Raw genomic sequence first — 20,250 nt, forward strand, 5'->3', positions numbered from 1 at the left:
AAAAAAAAAAAAAAAAAAAAAAAAAAAAATTAAATAATTTGAATTAAAAAATAAATATGTAATTTTTTTTAAAAGATTGGGGAAAAAAAGAAGTCATTTTCGGTATCTGTTTCGGCCTGACACATTTTTTTATTTTCGGTTTCAAAATTCCATTTTTGGTGCATTACTGAAAAAACAAAACAAAAAAACCACCCATATAAAGCTGGCCATCAGCTATAGATTATCTGCAGATTTTCTATGGTCAGATGGAAAAAGGGCAACAGATTCCTCCCTCTATGCTAAACTGGGCCAAGCTTCACTATCTTGCTAGTCGCCCCGCTGGCTGTCAAAATACCTCCCTGCATCCAATCAGATTGTCCAGGTATTTTGCCAGCAAGCGGGGCCGACTAGCAAGATACTGAAGCTTGGACCAGTGGGAGATTCCTCCAGCCACACAGTTTAGCATAGGTGAAGGAATCTGTTACACTTTTTCCATCTGACCATAGAGAATCTGCAGATAATCTATAGGTGTGTGGTCATTTTAACTCTTTACTAGAAAGACTACCTCCAAGCCCATATACCCAACCTGATAGAGCTTTTATAAGGACAATATTTTGTTGAACAGATAGTGGATACAATGATTGTTTTTGTTGCTCTCGGTTTCTTAAATATTTGTGCAAAAGGATCTATTTTGTTATGGAAATTAAAAGAAGAATTTTTTTTATTAACCCTTGCAGTGGGGCTACCCATTGCACTGCAAGTTTCTAGGTTTCAAGTTTCTAGCCGGCTTCTTCTTAGACCAGTCCTTCCAGTGTCTCTCCCCCTCCTCTGTAGTGGTCTAAGGTCCTGTGAATCATCAGCATCTATGCACAGTGTATAGACGTGAGGACACTGAGGATTCCAATGCTGCTACTGCTGCAGAGGAAACAGGCTGGAGTGAGCACCGACAGCTAGCCGACTCAGAGCTTCGGGTGAGTATAATTTGTTACTTTTGTCCCTAGACACAAATGGGGACTTAACCGTTGCAGTGCAGGGGTAGCCCCACTGCAAGGGTTAATAAAAGCTTTCTCTGGTGTTGTCCTGTAAGTGCTATTAATTAGAATTAGGGATGCACCGATACTAGTATTGGTGGCGATGCCGAGTATTTGTACTTCCAATCAGAAAGCCGGGCAGCGTGTAATGACTCGCTGCCCGGCTTCCTGATTGGCTGGGAAGCTGGTCAATCAGGAAGCCGGGCGCCGTGTCGTGACGGGGGAGCATGGAGCCAGCTTCCCGGGCCAATCAGAGAGCCGGGTGCCATGTCAATATATGGCGCTTGGGTTTCTGATTGGCCAGAAAGCCGGCTCCATGCTTTCTCGTCATCTAGTGACGAGAAGCATGGAGACGGCTTCCCTGCTAATCGGGAAGCCGGGTGGCGAGTCATTACACGCCGCCTGGCTTCCTTAATGGGACGCCCAGTATCGGTATTCGGTATCGGCGAGTACCAGGAAAAAAAAAAAAATATGGGTGCTCGTATTCGATACCAAAAAACTGCTAATGGTGCATTCCTAATTAGAATTTAAAAAATAAAAAACAACTTTCCAAATCAGATGACCATCATTCAAAAATAAAAGTGAAGGCCTTATTACATTACCTGGTGCTGGAAGCTTGTCGGCCAGCTGGTGGAGGGAATCTGCACATTCTTCATACAAGCTGACAACATAGAAAAACAAAAACAGTTATGCAAGATGCTACAATTTTGTCCAACCGCAAATCTAAGGCCTTGTTCACACCAAGCGCGTTCCGGGAGCAGAGCAGTTGCAGACTGGAGCAAAACTGCGTCCAATGTATTCCAATTGTATTTTTAGCTCCAGTTCACATCGCAGCGTTCAGTTCCAGAGCAGGTAAAAAAACTGCAGTAGGCCCTATTTTACCTGGTCTGGACCTGCTCTGGAACGCATGCAAAAGCCTGGAACGCACTGAAAGCCCATTGGAAACTAAAACAATATATGTTTTTTTGATAACAAACGGCCCGGAACGCATAAAAAACGCAGCACAACCCACTGCACTGCGTGTGCAGAAACTCATGCAGTTCTGCTCTGCATTTGGTCTGAACAAGGCCTAAGGCTAGCCATACACTCTTCTATTCCCCATCCATTGAAAACAGCATGGATGGAGGAATCTCCCCTGCTGAGCTATTATCATTATTATTATGCAGGATTTATATAGCACCAACAGTTTGTGCAGCGCTGAACAATATAAGGAAGACATTATCGGCATTGTCAAGCATTGTCGGGATCCGTTCCGGCTGCGGCGATCTCGGTATATAGTGAGCAATGGGGAGACGGGAAAGGGCAGGAGGTTAGAATATGTCCTCCCATGACACTAAAGAGAACTATGGGATAAAAAGGTTACCCCATAATTCTCTGTACCTGCTTATTCTGCAAAAAGGGATTGAAAAGTCGACTTTTGTCGAACGGAGAGGTGCCGACTGGGCCACACACTGGTCGAATTTCAGGCAAGCCAGCAGGACTTTGCTGAAATTTGACCAATGTTTCGCTGCTTTGATGATTAGCTATGAGAAGGTTTTACCACATATACAAAGCCATCAGACCTGCCATTCCTTTAACCACTTGCTGTCCAGAGCAATTTCTTACATTTGCACACACGCATGATAAAATATAAAATTTTTGGCTAGAAAACAGCTTCAAACCCCCCAAACAATGATCTATGTCCTGAAAGCAGAGGCCCTGTAGAATAAAAAAAATGCTAGTTGCAATTTTTTATGTCGCACAGTATTTGCGCAATTGTTTATCAAACCAATATTTTTAGGCTAAAATAAGCTAAATTAAAATGTAGTGCACAGAAACAGAAGATAATACCCAATTTTTTGGTAAAATATAAAAGACGGGGTCACACCGGGTCGGGCGAGTTGTTTTTTTCTACATTTAGCCCAGCTGCGGGCAAGCAGCCCGGCTAAATGTAGTGTGGGAGCCGTTTCCTACAAGTGATTTTGAACGGCTGTACAGCCGTCCAAAATCACTTGTAACGAGCCTGAATCTCACTCCCCTCCTCCCCCTCCCTATCTATCTCCGGCGGCCATGTAACTCTCCCGGCTTCCTCTGGCTGCACGCTGGCTTCTTTTCTGCCATGGTCTTCGGGGTCCCCCCCCTTGTGGGGGACCCGGGAACAGGCAGATTAGGTTACAGCACGGAGCAGAGAACGCTTCTCTGCAGTGATACAGGAATGCAGCCTTCCTGTCACAGGAGAACAAGCACAGTGATGTGCTAGAACTCCTGTGTTGGAGGTGACAGGGTCAATAAAGAGAACCTGTCGCCTCCAAATGCTTTCACACAGGGGCTTGTTAGCCCTTGTGTAATTATAGCAATAAAGTCAAGTGAAAAAATAAATGACAATTAAAAATGGAAATACATAAAAATGGAAAAAAATAAAAGGCGATAAAAGTAAAAAAATAAAAATAAATGAGAATCAAAAATAACCAATATTACAAAATAATAAAATAAATAAAAACCCTGCTGCACCCACCATCTGCATGCATGGGGTATTGTGTGTGAGTGGAATGGGCGATCCGTTACCGCATGGCAATTGTGCACAAAATCGTGTGGATGGCCTAACGGTCACAGAATCACACACCACCGCCGATCGCGCTGGCGGTGCCTTTATTGTCTACTGGCACCCCAGTCACGCCTGGCAGATTGCGCGGTTTCCCGCCACAATACCGCCCGTGCAATCAGACAAAATCACAATTGAAAACACTGCATGGTGCGTGTTGCGAAAAAAGGTACATGTACGTTTTTCAGTGATTGACACACGGATGTAACTCCACTGAAAGCAATGGGGCCGCGCGGCAACTGCTGCATGCAACCGCACAGGATCGCCCAAGTCTGCACCAGCCCTAAAGGGTAAATTCACTTTCCCAAGGAATTTGGAAAAATTGAATTACCTGCTCAAATCTGGCCCCCTCCCACTCCCGCTATACTTACCTTTCAGGGAACGGTCCTTCCCATCCGCCAATATGGGTGCACTATCTGTAACTGTGCCATGTGTTCTGAATTTCGCTCGCAAATTGCAAGCACTCGTTGGTCAGCACGGTCACCTGACGTCACTGACCAATGAGAAGCTCTTCTTGGCACTGCTAAATACAGTTTTGGGTAAAATAAATTTTTCAGTATCAGGACAAGTAGATTGTCATGAGGGACACGTAGATCGGGCCCCCGGTTTAGTCCTTTGACAATTTTTATTTTTTTTTACATTTCCACACCCCTGCGGGTAAATAGAAACCAAACATGTCAAGCCTTAAAATTGCATTTGCCTGTGAAGCCGCAAAAAACACTCAAAATTTCCCATGGGGAAAATTTTAAATGCATTTACTGCTCATCAGTTTAGTGTTAACAGTAATTGACAGCTCTAGAATTATTGCTCTCACTCCGACGTTCGCAGCGATATGTAACATGTGTATCGCAATTGTCGTTTTTGCACGTAGGCGCACCGACACTTGTGTATGTGCGTGCAAGTGGGGGGCGGTGGACTTTAAAACAAAAAAACGTATTCCATTTTTTTATACGTTACTTCAATTTTTATTATTATTTTTAAACACTTTTTTTTTTTTTTTACACTAACCTTATTGCCATTACATAGGGAGCTTGTTAGCCCCCTATGTAATAGCAATAAGGTTAGCGTAAAAAAAAAAAAGTGTTTAAAAATAATAAAAATTTAAGTATCATATTAAAAAAATGGAATACGACTTCTGGGACGCAATAGCAGAGAGTGTGTGACAGGTCCTCTTTATGGAAAGATCAGTGGTCTTTCAGTACCTAAATGTCACCTAGGGACCCCAAAGAAGCCGAGGAAGCAGATATCTGCTTCTCCAGCTTCATCTCCTGGCTCTAAGAGCTGGAGACTGTAACGAGTGACACCGGAAGTGATGTAATACACATCACTTCCGGGTCCAGTGATCGGAGGAGAGATCCAGTGGCTGGAAGCCGCTGATTCTCTCTCAGATCGTTGCGGGGAGAACCACCAAGCCGGTCCCGGGTACCACACAGGGACAGCGGAGCCCAGGGAAGCCAACGGCACAAGAACAACTGTTCTTGTTTTAACCACTTCTGCGGGCCGCAGTCTATAGACGTATTGCGTCCCGGAAGTGGTTAAATTAGTCTCCCCAGGGTCAGATCTAAACATCCCAAAGCTTCTTGTGAACACAGGTGTGGAAAGCAAACCAAAATACATCTACGAGAATAGATGCTTTGAAGAAAAATTGGATTGTGATCAAAGCGTTTGTAATATATTGCCGCTTACAAGTCCTTGGATGCGGCACCTGAATTAGTTTTTTCCTCCTTTACTTTAACCTAGTAATCCTGAAAATAAACATTCCTGGGTGGCTACGTTCCCTCACCCTACTGTATCCATGGTAGTCACCCAGGCTGGACTTCAAACATGTCATTATCTCCATTACATGGGAGGGGATTGGTAGTTTACAGTAGAAAGAATGGATTGTTTGTGCTTTCAGTTTAGCTCACAGGAAGTGACAAGTGGCATTTCTGGCAAGGTCAACAGGTATTTATGTACTTGCTGAAAAAGAACAAATGCAGCCACCACATCTAAGGACTGGTAAGATGAAATAGATTTAGATTTTTGTTCTTGGGTTTAGAGATTCAAATACGTTTGTGATGTACCCGACACTCATTAATGACATTTACTGGCTATCTGATCAGCAGCTGTTCATTATAAATACAAATTTAAAGTGACTCGCTCCTGTGATGGACTACAATCTCAATACAAATGAGATTGTAGTCCATCACGAGAGCGAGCTTGGAGCGGTGACTACTTTACAACACACACAAGGACCATGGTGAACAAAAGTAGCCCCCCTCCAGAAGGAAGGACAGTGTCAGCACCAATTCAGAGATGATTTGAGGATCTACAGCCGAGTGATACACAAATAATATATCAAGAATCGGAGTATCCCCTAATTTAAGAAATCAACAAACGGTCATCAGATATGTTCAATCAAACTCTGCTGGAGGGTTCCAAGTCAGCTGGGCTCGCACCAAATGGAACCGGCTGTGCTCCGTCTCCACACTTATAAAACCAGCCGGGATATGCATCTACCAGGACTGGCGTGTGGGATGAGTAATTTCGAGTGTCCAGGGAAGTGGTAGACACACGTAACCCTGACGCGTTTCCTCCCACAAGGGGACTTCCTCAGAGGGGCGTGTGCTGTTAGCTCTTGCAAGGATGTATTAAATAGCTGGTTAATGAGGCTAATAGGCTGCCGGATATCACACAGTTAGCGAGCCATATCGTTTCTCAAAAAATACTAATGATGTTGCACATATTTTGGTATACTACAGTGGCACCTGTCGAGCCTTAAGTAAGTAAATAAAATCCTAGATCCCTTTACCCACATCCAGTCACAAGTACAACTATACTTTAACTGATAATAGAAAAATGGCCTTTAGACATCATATAACATCATATACAAAACATCATATAAACCTATACGGGCTAGAGAGAGACTCCTAATGGAAATATAATACACGCTCCCAAAAACAGAGGAATGGGACCACATGGATGGACTCGAAGATACGACATGGTAAACCTGTATACCTCAGATAACCCGGGAATGGAGACCAGGATGAGAGGAGCTCAATCACATAGAGGTAGACATGACTTCCCCTCTTCTTTTTTAGGAGAGGGGGGGCCCCCACCCACTTTGGGAGAGGGGGCCCCGCCTTCTCCGACGGAAAGAAGTATGAGAACACAGGGACTTGCCCGAAACACGGCCAGTATGAAGAAAAAAACAATTCTGGATCATTATCTCCTCAAACGACCCCAATAATGAAAAATGACCTACAGGTCATTAATTTGAGTCCATATGAATTTACAGAGACGCAGTTAAGATTGATCTCTAGGGGTTTAACCTTCTGCCCCGAGGCACCACCGGACAGGTTCGAAATCATCAAGGATGTTAACCTTTTCGCGCGCAGGCTTCTACTGAAGCAGGTGCACGATAAGGAGGGTTTACCCCTGGGTGGCATCCTTGATGATTGGAATGATTTTTCTAGGAGGGACTACAGGGCACTTAGAGACCTACAGGAACTTTGGGAAGAAGGACACATCTCCGATGAGGAGGAAGATGATTCTGAGGCCCCTCCTACTAAACAGCATTTCAAACGAAAGTCAAAGACGTTTCCGCCACTGACGCAGAATATTAATATCTGGGATTTTGTTAAAAGGGTGAGTGAGGGGATTAAGAAAGGGGTGTCCATTAGAATCAAGGAGGATAACCTCTCCCCTCCGGAAAGATTAGCCCTGGAAGATCTTAAAAAGGAACAAAAGTATAGTGATCAAGCAGGCAGATAAGGGTGGCAATGTGGTCATCATGACCAATGAACATTATACAGAGATGGTTTTAAGGATTTTGGAAAATATCACTTGGTACCGTCCCATAGAACCCTCCGTAACTAGATCTTTCCAAGGGAATCTTGAGATACTACTGCAGGAGGCTTTGGATCTGGGCCTCATAGACAAGGGCACACTGGACTTTCTGAGGGTGCCTTTTCCACGAACGCAGGTTCTCTACACCCTCCCCAAGATACACAAATCTTTGGAAAACCCCCCCGGGAGGCCCATAGTCTCCGGGTGTGGGTCACTAACGGAGAATATCAGTTCATACGTTGATTTTTTCCTTAAACCTCATGTAGAATCACTGGCTTCCTTTGTCAGAGACACCCCGCACTTGATTTCTCAAATACAGGGTTTGACAGTACCCCCTGGCACCCTACTGGTGGGCCTCGATGTAGAAGCCCTTTATTCTTCTATTCCACATTCCAAGGGACTAAAAATGACTGAAAGATTCTTGGCTACCCTGGGGACTACAGAAAGCTCGCACAATGCTTTCTTAGTGCGACTCCTGGAATTTATCCTGACCCACAATGCCTTCCTTTTCAACCACCAATACTATTTACAACTACAGGGAACAGCCATGGGGACTAAGTGTGCACCATCCTATGCCAACCTTTATCTGGGGGGTTGGGAACAGGACCTATGGGCTAGAGAGGATCTTTCTATGTACCTGTGCCACGTCTCGTCCTGGCACAGGTACATAGATGACATCCTCTTGCTGTGGACAGGGGACTTGGACCTCCTGAGAGACTTCGTTGATATATTAAACTTTAACGATTTGAATTTAAAATTTACCTTCACCCATGACTGTAATAGGTTACCCTTTTTAGACGTTCTAGTGTGCAAGGATGTCGAAGGGACCCTCTACACCAGTCTATACAGAAAAGCCACAGCAGGCAATGCCATCTTAGAAGCCAACAGCGCCCACCCTTCCTGTCTAAAAAACAGTATTCCCTTTGGCCAATACCTGAGAGTCAGACGAAATTGTACCAATGATGAGGATTTTGAAAGAGGAGGCACACAATTTAAGACTCAGGCTACGGGCCCGGGGCTACTCGAACAAAATATTTAAAAAATCCTACAAACGTGTGAAAAGTGGACCTGGGAAACCCAACAACACCAATATAAATACATCTAAATTAAATAAAAATGGTAGAGAGGATTCCCCAGTAAGATTAATTTTAACTTATAATAACCAACATGCACAAATATTAAAGATTCTTCAGAAACACTGGCACTGCTTGACCAGGGATTCGAGAATCTCTAGATATGTGGGTACTAAACCCACCATCACTTATCGCAGATGTCCCTCGTTGAAGGACAAATTGACCAGTAGTGACTTTGTGAGTAGGCCTGTCTCCTGTTGCAAATACAAGGGTATCTTCCAATGCCAGAAGTGCAAATTCTGTCGATACGTCCAGACTGGGGCAGAGATATCCACCCCTGGAGGTACGAACTTCAAGGCCCACCATTTTGTCAACTGTGAGACCAGGGGTGTGGTCTACCTGATGCTCTGTCATTGTGACATGTTTTATGTGGGAAAAACCAAACGCATGCTCAAGAACAGAATATCTGACCATCTGTCGGATATAGCAGCTAGAGACCTTAGGTCCCCCATAGTTAGACATTTTGTAGATACCCACAGTGGACGTATCGACAGACTTCGCTTTTTTGGCTTGGATAGGGTCCATCAACCCAGACGTGGGGGGGATTGGGATAAAACCCTATTATAGAGAGAGTGCAGGTGGATTCATCAGACGGAGGCTCATCAGGCGCCAGGTCTTAACGATATGATTAACTTTAGCTGTTATCTCTGAAACCACCTGTACACCAAACATAATGCTTCTTGTTTTTAATAATTGAAGTCGACTAATTCAAGTATATTCTTTATCCTTGAGCTACAAACCGGTTACCTTCGACAGGGGGTTACCTGAGTTACATTTCTGTCAATTATTTAATTACCGGATTGTTTGTATATATATATAATTTTGGAGTATATAGGGGACTCCTGATGTCATTTGTAGTCGAGTCTGGACTGATGATACAATTTTTTCTGGGTTTTTTTTTTAGGGGTTGAACCCCCATGCTGGGTTATCTGGTACTCCTTACTTTCCCTTACCCGTACGTTTCTTTATATGACTTTGAAACACATGTGTTGACTCAAGTTATAACAGCAGTAATTACTTACTACCATCTATTCCATGAGTAGCCCGTCGAAACTCGATCCTTTCACATCAGGAGTCTCTCTCTAGCCCGTATAGGTTTATATGATGTTTTGTATATGATGTTATATGATGTCTAAAGGCCATTTTTCTATTATCATAAATCAGTTAAAGTATAGTTGTACTTGTGACTGGATGTGGGTAAAGGGATCTAGGATTTTATTTACTTACTTAAGGCTCGACAGGTGCCACTGTAGTATACCAAAATATGTGCAACATCATTAGTATTTTTTGAGAAACGATATGGCTCGCTAACTGTGTGATATCCGGCAGCCTATTAGCCTCATTAACCAGCTATTTAATACATCCTTGCAAGAGCTAACAGCACACGCCCCTCTGAGGAAGTCCCCTTGTGGGAGGAAACGCGTCAGGGTTACGTGTGTCTACCACTTCCCTGGACACTCGAAATTACTCATCCCACACGCCAGTCCTGGTAGATGCATATCCCGGCTGGTTTTATAAGTGTGGAGACGGAGCACAGGCGGTTCCATTTGGTGCGAGCCCAGCTGACTTGGAACCCTCCAGCAGTTTGATTGAACAGATCTGATGACCGTTTGTGGTAACTGCACTTTCTGCAGTACCTGGTGTACCTGGAATCTCTCACCGTGGAGACCCCCACTTCTACCGTTGCTGCTGTCTGCTGTTTCATTGTGCGGCCGCACATATATTTTTTCTGCAATCTAAATCGAAGTTCGCGGGTCAGTGAGAGCCCCTAGCAAGGGGAAAGGGAAGGGCGCTTACATCGTTTCAGCCCTACCAACATACCCCTCTCTCTGAATCCTAAACCACAGCTACAGGACACACTCTTTGAAGTGAAGCACTATTCAACCATCTAGCACTGAGGGATCCGAGCAGGACTGTCTCTCCCTAAACCGTATGAGTTGTGAGTAACTTTGGATACTCTGTATCCGTATATGAAATACAGTGCATGTATCTGTGTTAATCAGGTCTTTGCTACACCAGCTGGCTTGTAGATCCTCCGTGTCACTATTAACTACTGTTTGTTCAAGGGAAGTTTTTTAATTGATTTTAATGTCTTGTTATGGATGTATTGTTTTGTTTATATCCGTTTCTTTACAATTAAATGAATTTTTTGATTAAATTTACATGTTATACCTGTTTACTAAACCAGCTCCGAGAAAGGGATTTCTTAAAATTAGGGGATACTCCGATTCTTGATAAGTTTTGTCGAAACCCTGGAGTTTGGTGTATTATATTATATATCAGAAGTTTTTTCGCGTAACTCCTTATGCTCCCCTGTTTGCTGTAGAAATGTGATACACAAATAAGATACATTTATGTTAATAGTTAGGATACTTGAATGTATTTTTAAGGTTTAACTCCTGAGTTTAGTTTCACTTTAATATTCCAGTAAAAGCTGATTGTTATTTTACAGTCTATTCATTTTTAATCTTGTTATTTCTGACTGGAGTTCTGCTTTAAAGATAATGTGTGCCAGTTTATATCTTTCATACACAACCCAAGTCATACCTGGTCTGGGACACAGAGTCCCTGCTGTCTTCATCATCTTCCTCTGAGCTTTGCAGAGCACACACACATTCATCAATAGCACAAGGAGGAGGCTCCGATCCATCATCAGGCGATGTCACCAGACTCAGATCTTCCCAATCACAACTGGAGAACTGAAGAGATTTATACAAGATGAAGGTGAAGAAATAACACTGGACGGGACCACAATAAAGAGAGAAAATATACACAAAAGCTCTAAATCCCATGCTCCTCCATAGCCAGAAGTACAAGACATTTCCTTTAGTAGCTCCCTCAACTGAACAGAGCAGTGAGCGAGCGAAGGAAAAGCGAGTACATACTGCTGGGGAGGGGATTAAAGCAAACCTGCTTTGCCCTAAATAAAAAGCAGTAGTAGAAATGCTTGCAGTGAAGCAACCAGGCATACTTGTACTTGGCATGAAGGGCCTGGGTGACACCAGCACAGTGACATTTACCTAGAAATCCAATGAACAGACAAGAGGGGGGCTGAGAAGTGAAACAGCTGCCATATACATGTTCAGTTGTGTTTTAAAAAAGGAGAACTATGAGGCGAGTGAAAATCACTCAGCCTCATAGTTCGAGCGGACGCGTGACAATGAAACTGTCACACGTCAGCTCAATAGATCAGGAAGTGAGCGAACACATACCATTGCTCGCTCACGTCTCGATCATCTCCCTGCAGAGAGCCGTAACGGTCACTCACGGCTCCCTGCAGTGATCCCCCCTCACCGCTCCGATCCTCCAGCGCTGACTGGCGGACCGGACGGGGGAGGGTACAGCTGGCTCTGCCTCTAGATAGGTAGAGCCAGCTGTCATCACGCAGCTGGGTTGATCCAGACAGTAATGTCGGGATCCTTCCCGGCTGCGGCGGTCTCAGTATACCACGAGCTGTAGCTCACGGTATACTGAGCTTTGGGTGACGGGAGGACGCTAGTTTGTGTCCTCCCATGACCCTGGGGTGAGAACTATGGGGAAAAGCACTGACCCCATAGTTCTCCTTTAAGCTGCTGCTACCCTTTGCCTATGGGGATCTTTCATACATGGGCAGTTCTTACCTGAAAGGAGCCATAGGCAAGCTGGAGAGCAAAGAACCATTTTCTTACTCCTGGATCTCCGGAAAGGGAACAAGCTGAAAAAATTTAAAAAGTGACAGGATGGTGATGACCGGGCTTACTATAATTATATTGTAGTTGTTACAATGCTATGATAGCTGGGGGTATACATTTATTACTGGTATTTATATAGCGCTGACAATTTACACAGCACTTTACATAGTTGCACATTCACATCAGTCCCTGCCCTGAAGGAGCTTACAATCTAAGGTGGTCCCTATCTCACATACATACACATGAGGGCCAATTTAGAGAGCTAATTAACCTTCCAGCATGTCTTTGGAGTGTGGGAGGAAACCGGAGTACCCAGAGAAACCCACGCAAGCACAATCGTTTGCAAACTATCTGCAAACTCCTTGCCGATAGTGACCTGGATAGTGCAGGAGTGACCTGGCCGGGATACGAACCGGGCACCCCCAGTGCTGCAAGGCAGAAGCGCTAACCATTACGCCACTGTGCGATTAATGCACTCTACCATGCATTCGCACCTACGACACGTTCTGGTGTACGAGGTGCATTGCATTGCCATTTATTTGAATGGCACCTCAACACAGCGTGGTACCACAATGCCGTGCGTCCCATTGCAGTGCGACTTGGGTCGCGACTTAATGACCAAGGACAAATGTGGGTCCTGAGGTTACACAGGTTGAGAACCACTGCTCTAGAAGTTAATGAAACTTGTTTTGCCTGTACAGTGGCACCTCGCTTCACGAACTTAATTTGTTCCACGATTCTGGTCGTGAACAGAATCAAACTGAGATCAGACCGCGATCTCGACTAGAGGAAGACACGACCAATGTCAGAGCAGGGAAGATGGCCGCGGTCGTGTTCGTCACCTGATGCGGAGTTCGCGAACGGAAGCAAAATTTTGCCAAACTTCATGTTTGCAAACAGGAGGTGAGGAGGAGGTCATGTTCACATTAGAGGTGAGGAGATTAAGGGGGGATATGATTTCCATGTACAAAATGTTTAATGGTGGTAACAACATTAGCGATAAACTGTTTAAAATTAACTCCATTACAAAAACTAGGAGGCCATCACCTAAAATTGGTGGAAAAAAAATTCAAGCCCAAGGGGCGAAGGGGGTTCTTTACAGTAAGATCAGTTAGGGTCTGGAACTCACTGCCACAGGCGGTGATTTCAGCAAATAATGTGGAATTGTTCAAGAAACTTTTGGACGATTTCTTAAGGGACCGTAATATACAGGGGTACAGGTACTCCTAGAATGAGATCCTAATAGGTTGGACTTGATGGACTAATGTCTTTATTCAACCTCAAATACTATGTAACTATGTAACTAGGAGCGTTCGTGAACCGAGGTACCACTGTATTTATTCTGTTGTCAACTATGTATTTCATCTGATATGTTTATAACCTAAAGGCTGTTATGGTGGAACTAGAGATCTAACATTTCTAGAAATTTTGAAGCCATGAGAAAAAAAAAAAAGTTTTTTTTTCCAGAAAAATGACATTTTTGGAAAAAAAAATAAAAAAAAAAATTCACTGTGGAGTACACAGTTCAAGAGGCAATCAAGTAGTTTGCTGTTTGGATACATAAAATCCTAAATGTCAGACGACATGATATGAAGACAAGTGACTTACCTGGGAATGTGTCGGTGTGACTGAGGCAGTAATCTTTCAGCTGAGAATAAGTATCCTGCACATCCGATAACCCTGCAAAGAGAGAAATGGGGGGAGATTTAGACCAGCATGCGCAGGGGTATGCGAGGCAACCGCAGGGGTAAGCGAGGCACCCGCAGGGGTAAGCGAGGCAACCGCAGGGGTAAGCGAGGCAACCGCAGGGGTAAGCGAGGCAACCGCAGGGATATGCGAGGCAACCGCAGCGATATGCGAGGCAACCATTACTGATCTCAGTGTCTGAAAATGTTACTTGTCTTGCTGCCAGGGTGATCTGTAGTAATTTTTGAGTAGCTGACTGGGAAGTGTGCAAATTGTGCCTTTAGAAGGTACTAAAAGTAAAAGGACAGCCAGACAATGGGAGGGGGGGTCACTGAATGCAGGAAGGGGGTCACTGAAGGCAGGAAGGGGGGTCACTGAAGGCAGGAAGGGGGGTCACTGAAGGCAGGTTTCCTTTACTGGGAAAAACCATTTCATTACAAAAAATATGGACGGCATGTTTAAAAAGGAAAAATATTATAGTTTGAGATCAAGTTTATACATATCTAAAGTCATATTTTAAACGAGAAAGGAATCCCAGAGCACTTGTGGTTAGCTTAGCAGACTGGGCCACAGAGGAGCTTCTTTGTCGTTCCCTCTGACTAATAACCTCCTACTGAGCTGTATGATAAAGGATGGAGTTTGGAAGATGAAGGTAGGAGGTGCTGAATACAAAATTAGTTTATCTCCTCAGCAGGAAAAGAAGTCCATTCTATGGAGTGACTGTAAGCAATAAATACTGTAAAGGGTTCAGTGCTCATTTAGGTCTAGGGATGAAAACAGAGTTATACTCTCCTGATCCTCAGTGCCAGCTGGCTGTGACAGCGCTCCCTCTTGTGCTGAAGCAAAAGCATGACCCTCAGCGTCCTCACGTTCTATGAACTGTGTATAGAACGTGAGGACTTAAGGGACCTTAGAAAGCTGCAGCGGGGGGGTGGGTTGGGGAGGCTCCAAGGACCAGTCTAGGAGCCGGCCAGCTCTGAGGATGGGGTGAAGGGGGGACAGGAGGAGTATAACTTTAAAGTTCTTCTTTAAATCAAATACAAAGGACACATGTGCTGTATTTTCTAAGTGCTCCGAGACACACCAGCAGTTTATAAACAGCCTCTTTGCAGCCATTTCCTGTCAACATGCACTCCAAGCATGGCTGTGCAGCATTTGTCACCATTTGCATGGGATAGTGACAACTGTGGACCAGGTCTGTCTCTGCCCATGTGACAACAGAGGAGCAGAATCTTGAGACAGGGAAAGAGCGTTGTCCAAGCCCCTTCCTGTTATGGGGCCAAATTTATGTCAGGATTACCAGGCCCCTGGTTCTGGAATAGGCCTGCAGCCATTGGTGTCAGGTCGGCAGGCTTGCTCCTGGTCTGAGGTTGCTTCTCACAGCACTGAAGAGAGTGACCCATCATGGCAGCCAGGCCGCAAGCATTTTCAGAAGAGGTCTGCAAAGGCGGTCGGGTGTTTTCCAAGCTTTGTGGTACCTGCGGGGAGGGCCTGCAGCCGGTCCCGGGCTCCCTCCGTCCTCCTTTGCCAGCTGACAACCAACACGTAGCGCTCCATACGCCCCTAATTCAAGTGGCACTTCACCCGCCCTGGAAAACCCCACACACCGGCTCCAGCGGAGACCCTCTACACCGGGAACCAGATATTCCACCTTTATTTCACCCGTACTCAGCCCAGAGTCCGGGAAAATCAAATCGCCGCGCCAGTGACGTACTTCCGCCTAGCTGTCAGCGGCAAGCTCTCCCCCCGGCAAACTGTCCCCATACTGAAAGTTCCTCCAGCACCCAGCCACAGCGATGTAGTCACTGAGGTTTAGTTTCAGGCTACACTGTTCCTCTTACACACAAGTGAACGTAAATTAAAGGCTTTCTAATCACAAACGACTCGACGCTGCAAGATCGGCTTGTCTGAGGAACAACTCAGTCACTATGTTCTTCAGTAAGTGTCTCTTTATATGTCTGTTGTGATGGATGGTGAGCGCCATTTTGCCGAAGACCACTTTCTGCTGAATGCTTGCTAATAGACGCAGGAAAAATGTCTCCACTACCGGATAAATAAGTACGCCTGCGACAAAATACGCTTGACTGGTCTCAGGTTTACGCGTGTTCTAATAAACGGTGGGGGACATTTTGTCGTAGACTATATAGCACTGAGGTCTAGGGAATAGACTTACCTAAAATGTCTTCGTAGATGGAGACATAAAATACTGGAACTGGGTCTCTGGTGAATATACTGTACTGTCGGTCTGTGTGTCATGGTGACCTCCATGTGATGGCGAGTTACAGCAGAGCTGCCCAGGTAATGATGTCTGTAAGAGATAGAAGCCCTGCTATGTCATTCTGAGATATCTGCAGGATGCTGGCAGTACAGTAGATCGGGGTTCCAGCAACGTCAGTCAGCAAATGGGGCAGAGACAGGCTCACACTGATGTTGTTAGATGTGTCTAGCAATGGGCCACATTCTCCCGTGTATGGCATATTATCGATGGCAGGATGCAGCCGCCGGGGAAGATCGCAGCGCTGTGCTGCACCCACCTGCAGGGGTTACACAAGCCAATGTACCACCCTCTGAGTAAGTGTACTAGACAGTAACACATGAAAGGATAGCGAATGTTGTCATCTGTAATGTGAGTGACCTGAATAAGGGTCCATTCATATTGTTCTGTGAGCATCCCATGTGTTTTCTGGGGTGCATTATTGTGCTTTTTGTTCTAACCCAGTTATTTTTTATGGACCCTTAAAGGAGGAGTATTCTGAGAGTAAAATGTACTCTTCCCAAAACTGAAAGCCGGCTTGGGACACTTCAGGTGTCACATGCCGGCACTATAGATCGAAAGCTGATCGATCACAAACCACTGATGTCTCATCTCACGGTCTTCTCCCTGCAGAGAGTGGTGACTCAGTTACAGCTCCCCCCAAGGATTTCCTCCTCCCCTCTCTGTTCCTCCAGTGCTCATTGGAGAGACAGGCAGGGGAGGGGGCGAGCACAGTTGGCTCTGGCGCTAGAGAGGCAGAACCAGCTTTCAATCAGGCAGCAGGGTGGATCTCGACTGATTGGCCAGAAAGCCGGCTTCATGCTCCCTCGTCACCTGGTGACGAGACAGCAGGGAGCTGGCTTCCCGGCCAATCAGGAAGCCGGGCGCCGTGTAATCACGCGTTGCCCGGCTTCCTGATTGGCCAGAAAAGCGGCTCCATGCTGTCTCGTCACCTGTTGACGAGGTAGCATGGAGACGGATTCCCTGCTAATTGGAAAGCCGGGTGGCGAGTCTTTACACGCCGCTCGGCTAATCAGGAAGCCAGTTGGCGAGTCATTACATGCTGCCTGGGTTCCTTAATGGGACTTCTGGTATCGGTATTCAGTATTGGCGAGTACCGGGAAAAAAAATATCGGTACTCTATACCGGAATACTATGAGAAAAATGGTGAGGATGAGAAAAATAAGATATGCAAAGAATACAAAGCCGGCAATTATCTAGAAGTATCTGTTTATAGATTGTCATTCCTAAACATTTGTAAAGGTGCCTTTTTGTTATTTCAAAGATAGGGGTAAAGTTCCTCTTTAGCATACAATAATTTCCATGAAAGGTGCACATTTTGGAGACTGTAGGTAAACTGCAGCAATTTTGTTTGGTTTTTTTTTGCCACATAAAAATGTGATGGCGAGATCCGTACCAAAAAAAAAAAAAGATGGAATTCGAATTCTGCACACTTTTGAGTTTTAAGAAAACAATGTGAACGGATCCAGATTGCATTTTGCGCTGCACTATTTTTTACCAGCAGATGGCACTGCTGCCCCAGAAAAGCAGAATCTTTCCTCCCGCAGTAACATGCTCACCAAGTACAAGATTACTGGTATTTATAAAGCGCCGACAATTTGCGCAGCTCTTTACATAGTTGCACGTTCACATCAGTCCCTGCCCTGAAGGAGCTTGCATCTGCAGAACTGGTGAATGGCATAGCCTGCAGCTGAAAGTAGATGTGAATCCTTAAAGGAGAACTATGAGGTGAGTGCTTTTCACTCACGTCATAGTTCTAGCCGACCTGTGACAATGAGACTGTCACAGGTCGGCTCAGTAGATCGGTAGGTGAGCGAACACATACCGGCGGTCGCTCACCTCTCGATCCGGTCACGGCTCTCTGCCGTGACAGGGGAGGGGCTGGATTCCCCGCTCCGATCCGCCAGCGCTGACGGCAGAGCCAGCCAGAGAGGCAGAGCCAGCTGACAGTCACGCATCTGGGCGGATCCAGACATAATTGTCGGGATCCGCTTCAGCTGCGGCGTCTCAGTATACCGCAAGCTGTAGTTATACTGAGCCTAGGGTGACGGGAGGATGCTAGTTTGTGTCCTCCCGTTACCCTAAGGAGAACTATGGGGAAAAGCCTTAACCCCATAGTTCTCCTTTAATGAATAACATTTTGTTTCCTAAAGCACTGTGTTATAGTAAACAAATGCCATTTTCTTAAAGCAGAACTTCGGGCAAATTGAATTGTAACCCTTGCAGTGTGGCTACCCCGCGCGGCAAGGGTCAAGTGCTCGTTTTGTGTAGGGAGCTAAATTAACAAAGTTATACTCCCCTGATCCGCGGAGTCGGCTTGCTTTTAGTCTGGTCCTTTCAGCCTCACTCCCCCAGCGCTGCAGCAGTCTAAGGATCCTTGAGTCGTCATGTTCTATACACTATTGGATGTGAGGACGCAGAGGAGCTGGAGGAAGTAGTATGGGGCCAGCCAGATCCTTGGTTCAGGTGAGTATATCTGTTTTTTTTAGCTCCCTAGACAACGCAAGCACTTAACCCTTGCAGTCGGTAGTGTGTGTGGGGGGAGGGGGGGAGTGTGTGTGGGTGGGGGGGTAGCCCCACTGCAGGGGTTAAGGATTTTATTTGCCTAGAGTTCTGCTTTAAAATAAAATACCTGTTTTCACCTTCTGTTGCATCAGAGTGCTGCTTATTTCCTGTAGCCACTTCCTGTCTCCATGTACTCCAGCAAAGGCTTTGTGGCATTGCTCAGGCTGGTTTTCCTAATGGTGAACATGCCTGCACAATGAACGTTGGCACATCCACTTGTAGACTCTATTAGGAGATTGGTGATGTGGTGACAATGCAAGAGAACAATTAGAAGACAGATAGAAAGTGTTGTCACCCTATAACACAAAGTGCCTGACCAATGACCTTCTTGGGAGGATCACTAGGTATTCATTTAAATCTGAACTCCGGGACAAGCAAATATTGTCTATTGTACAAGTTTAAATCAGATTTGATGCTTACGTGATGTATGTTTTCCAATTCTATACCTACTCTGTTTATTCTTCTATATTATCAGCCCCATTTCCCACAAAGCTGATTTCCAGGAGAAACATATATTGTCTGAATTCAAGAGTAATGTGTACTGTTCTTTGAATCTTGGTGAGCTTTGTCTATGTTCCACAACTGTGCAGTAATCCAGTGTGAAACATGGAGCTTCCTGTCGTAAAGACCGGTCACTGCTGATCTCTCTTCTTGTGCAGGGTGACTGGTCTTGTATCCGCCTCCTCCTGTAATAAAGACCGCTCACTGCTGCTCTCTCTCCTTGTGCAGGATGACTGGTCTTGTATCCCCCTCCTCCTGTAATAAAGACGGATCATTGCTACTCTCTCTCCTTGTGCAGGGTGACTGGTCTTGTCTCCACCCCCTTCTGTAATAAAGACCGCTCACTGCTGCTCTCTCTCCTTGTGCATGGTGACTGGTCTTGTCTCCAAGGCAAGACCTCTACTAGGCAATAACTAGGTTTGCAAAAGCCTTTGGTGCTCATAAAGTTGATTTATATCTCTTGTGGCTATTAAGCAATATATTTCACTTGAAGTTTTTGTGCCTAGATTCAGCTTTAATGCAAGATCTGTTTTTTTAAATATATATTAAAATATTTTAGCATTTTAAAAAGGCATACATAAAGATTATATGATATTCTAGTGATTGGGTTTAAACATATTTTAAAATGATCTAAAAGTAATGTGTTTGCTGCTGATCTCAATCTTTTCTTCAGTATTTCTTTTGCCCATCACCCATCACGAATGTTTTCTGATAATTGGACAGTATAGGGGGTATCAAACAGAGCCGATAACTGCAGTACACAGAGTGTGATGAAAACTGTCTGCTAGTTTTGAAATTCTCAGACATTTACTCATTCTGAACATTTAGAATGGAAAAGTCCCCACACCTGTGCAGAAAATGATCTACTGAACGATCAGAGACTTAGAACAGTGAATGTCCATGTACCTTAGTGAATAAGGTGATACTATGATTACTTCAGTCATCTAATAACATGAAAGTAAATATTATTGTTATTATATATTTTTTATTTGTTTTTTTG

General features: G+C 44.9%; 2 protein-coding genes across 3 annotated transcripts in view; one reads left to right on the plus strand and one right to left on the minus strand.

The window, feature by feature from the left end:
* Positions 1-15,623, minus strand: part of MTBP (MDM2 binding protein) — a 55,405-nt gene extending 39,782 nt beyond the window's left edge. Inside the window, exons 1-5 of the mRNA XM_018553340.1 lie at positions 15,388-15,623; positions 13,832-13,903; positions 12,173-12,246; positions 11,100-11,251; positions 1,613-1,671 (exon numbers count right to left, since the gene is read on the minus strand). Of these exons, the coding sequence (XP_018408842.1) occupies positions 1,613-1,671; positions 11,100-11,251; positions 12,173-12,246; positions 13,832-13,903; positions 15,388-15,466 (436 nt within the window). The 5' untranslated portion in view covers positions 15,467-15,623. The remainder of the gene's footprint in view (positions 1-1,612; positions 1,672-11,099; positions 11,252-12,172; positions 12,247-13,831; positions 13,904-15,387) is intronic.
* Positions 15,624-16,137: 514 nt separating this feature from the next.
* The window catches only part of MRPL13 (mitochondrial ribosomal protein L13), a 54,061-nt gene continuing 49,948 nt past the window's right edge, over positions 16,138-20,250 (plus strand). For both annotated transcript variants that reach the window (XM_018553344.1, XM_018553345.1), the window contains exons 1-2: positions 16,138-16,207; positions 16,357-16,480. In XM_018553344.1, the coding sequence (XP_018408846.1) occupies positions 16,181-16,207; positions 16,357-16,480 (151 nt within the window). In that variant the 5' untranslated portion in view covers positions 16,138-16,180. The remainder of the gene's footprint in view (positions 16,208-16,356; positions 16,481-20,250) is intronic.

The sequence above is a fragment of the Nanorana parkeri genome, unplaced genomic scaffold (genome assembly GCF_000935625.1).
Source record: "Nanorana parkeri isolate BGI_ZX_2015 unplaced genomic scaffold, ASM93562v1 scaffold117, whole genome shotgun sequence".
Taxonomy (NCBI): domain Eukaryota; kingdom Metazoa; phylum Chordata; class Amphibia; order Anura; family Dicroglossidae; genus Nanorana; species Nanorana parkeri.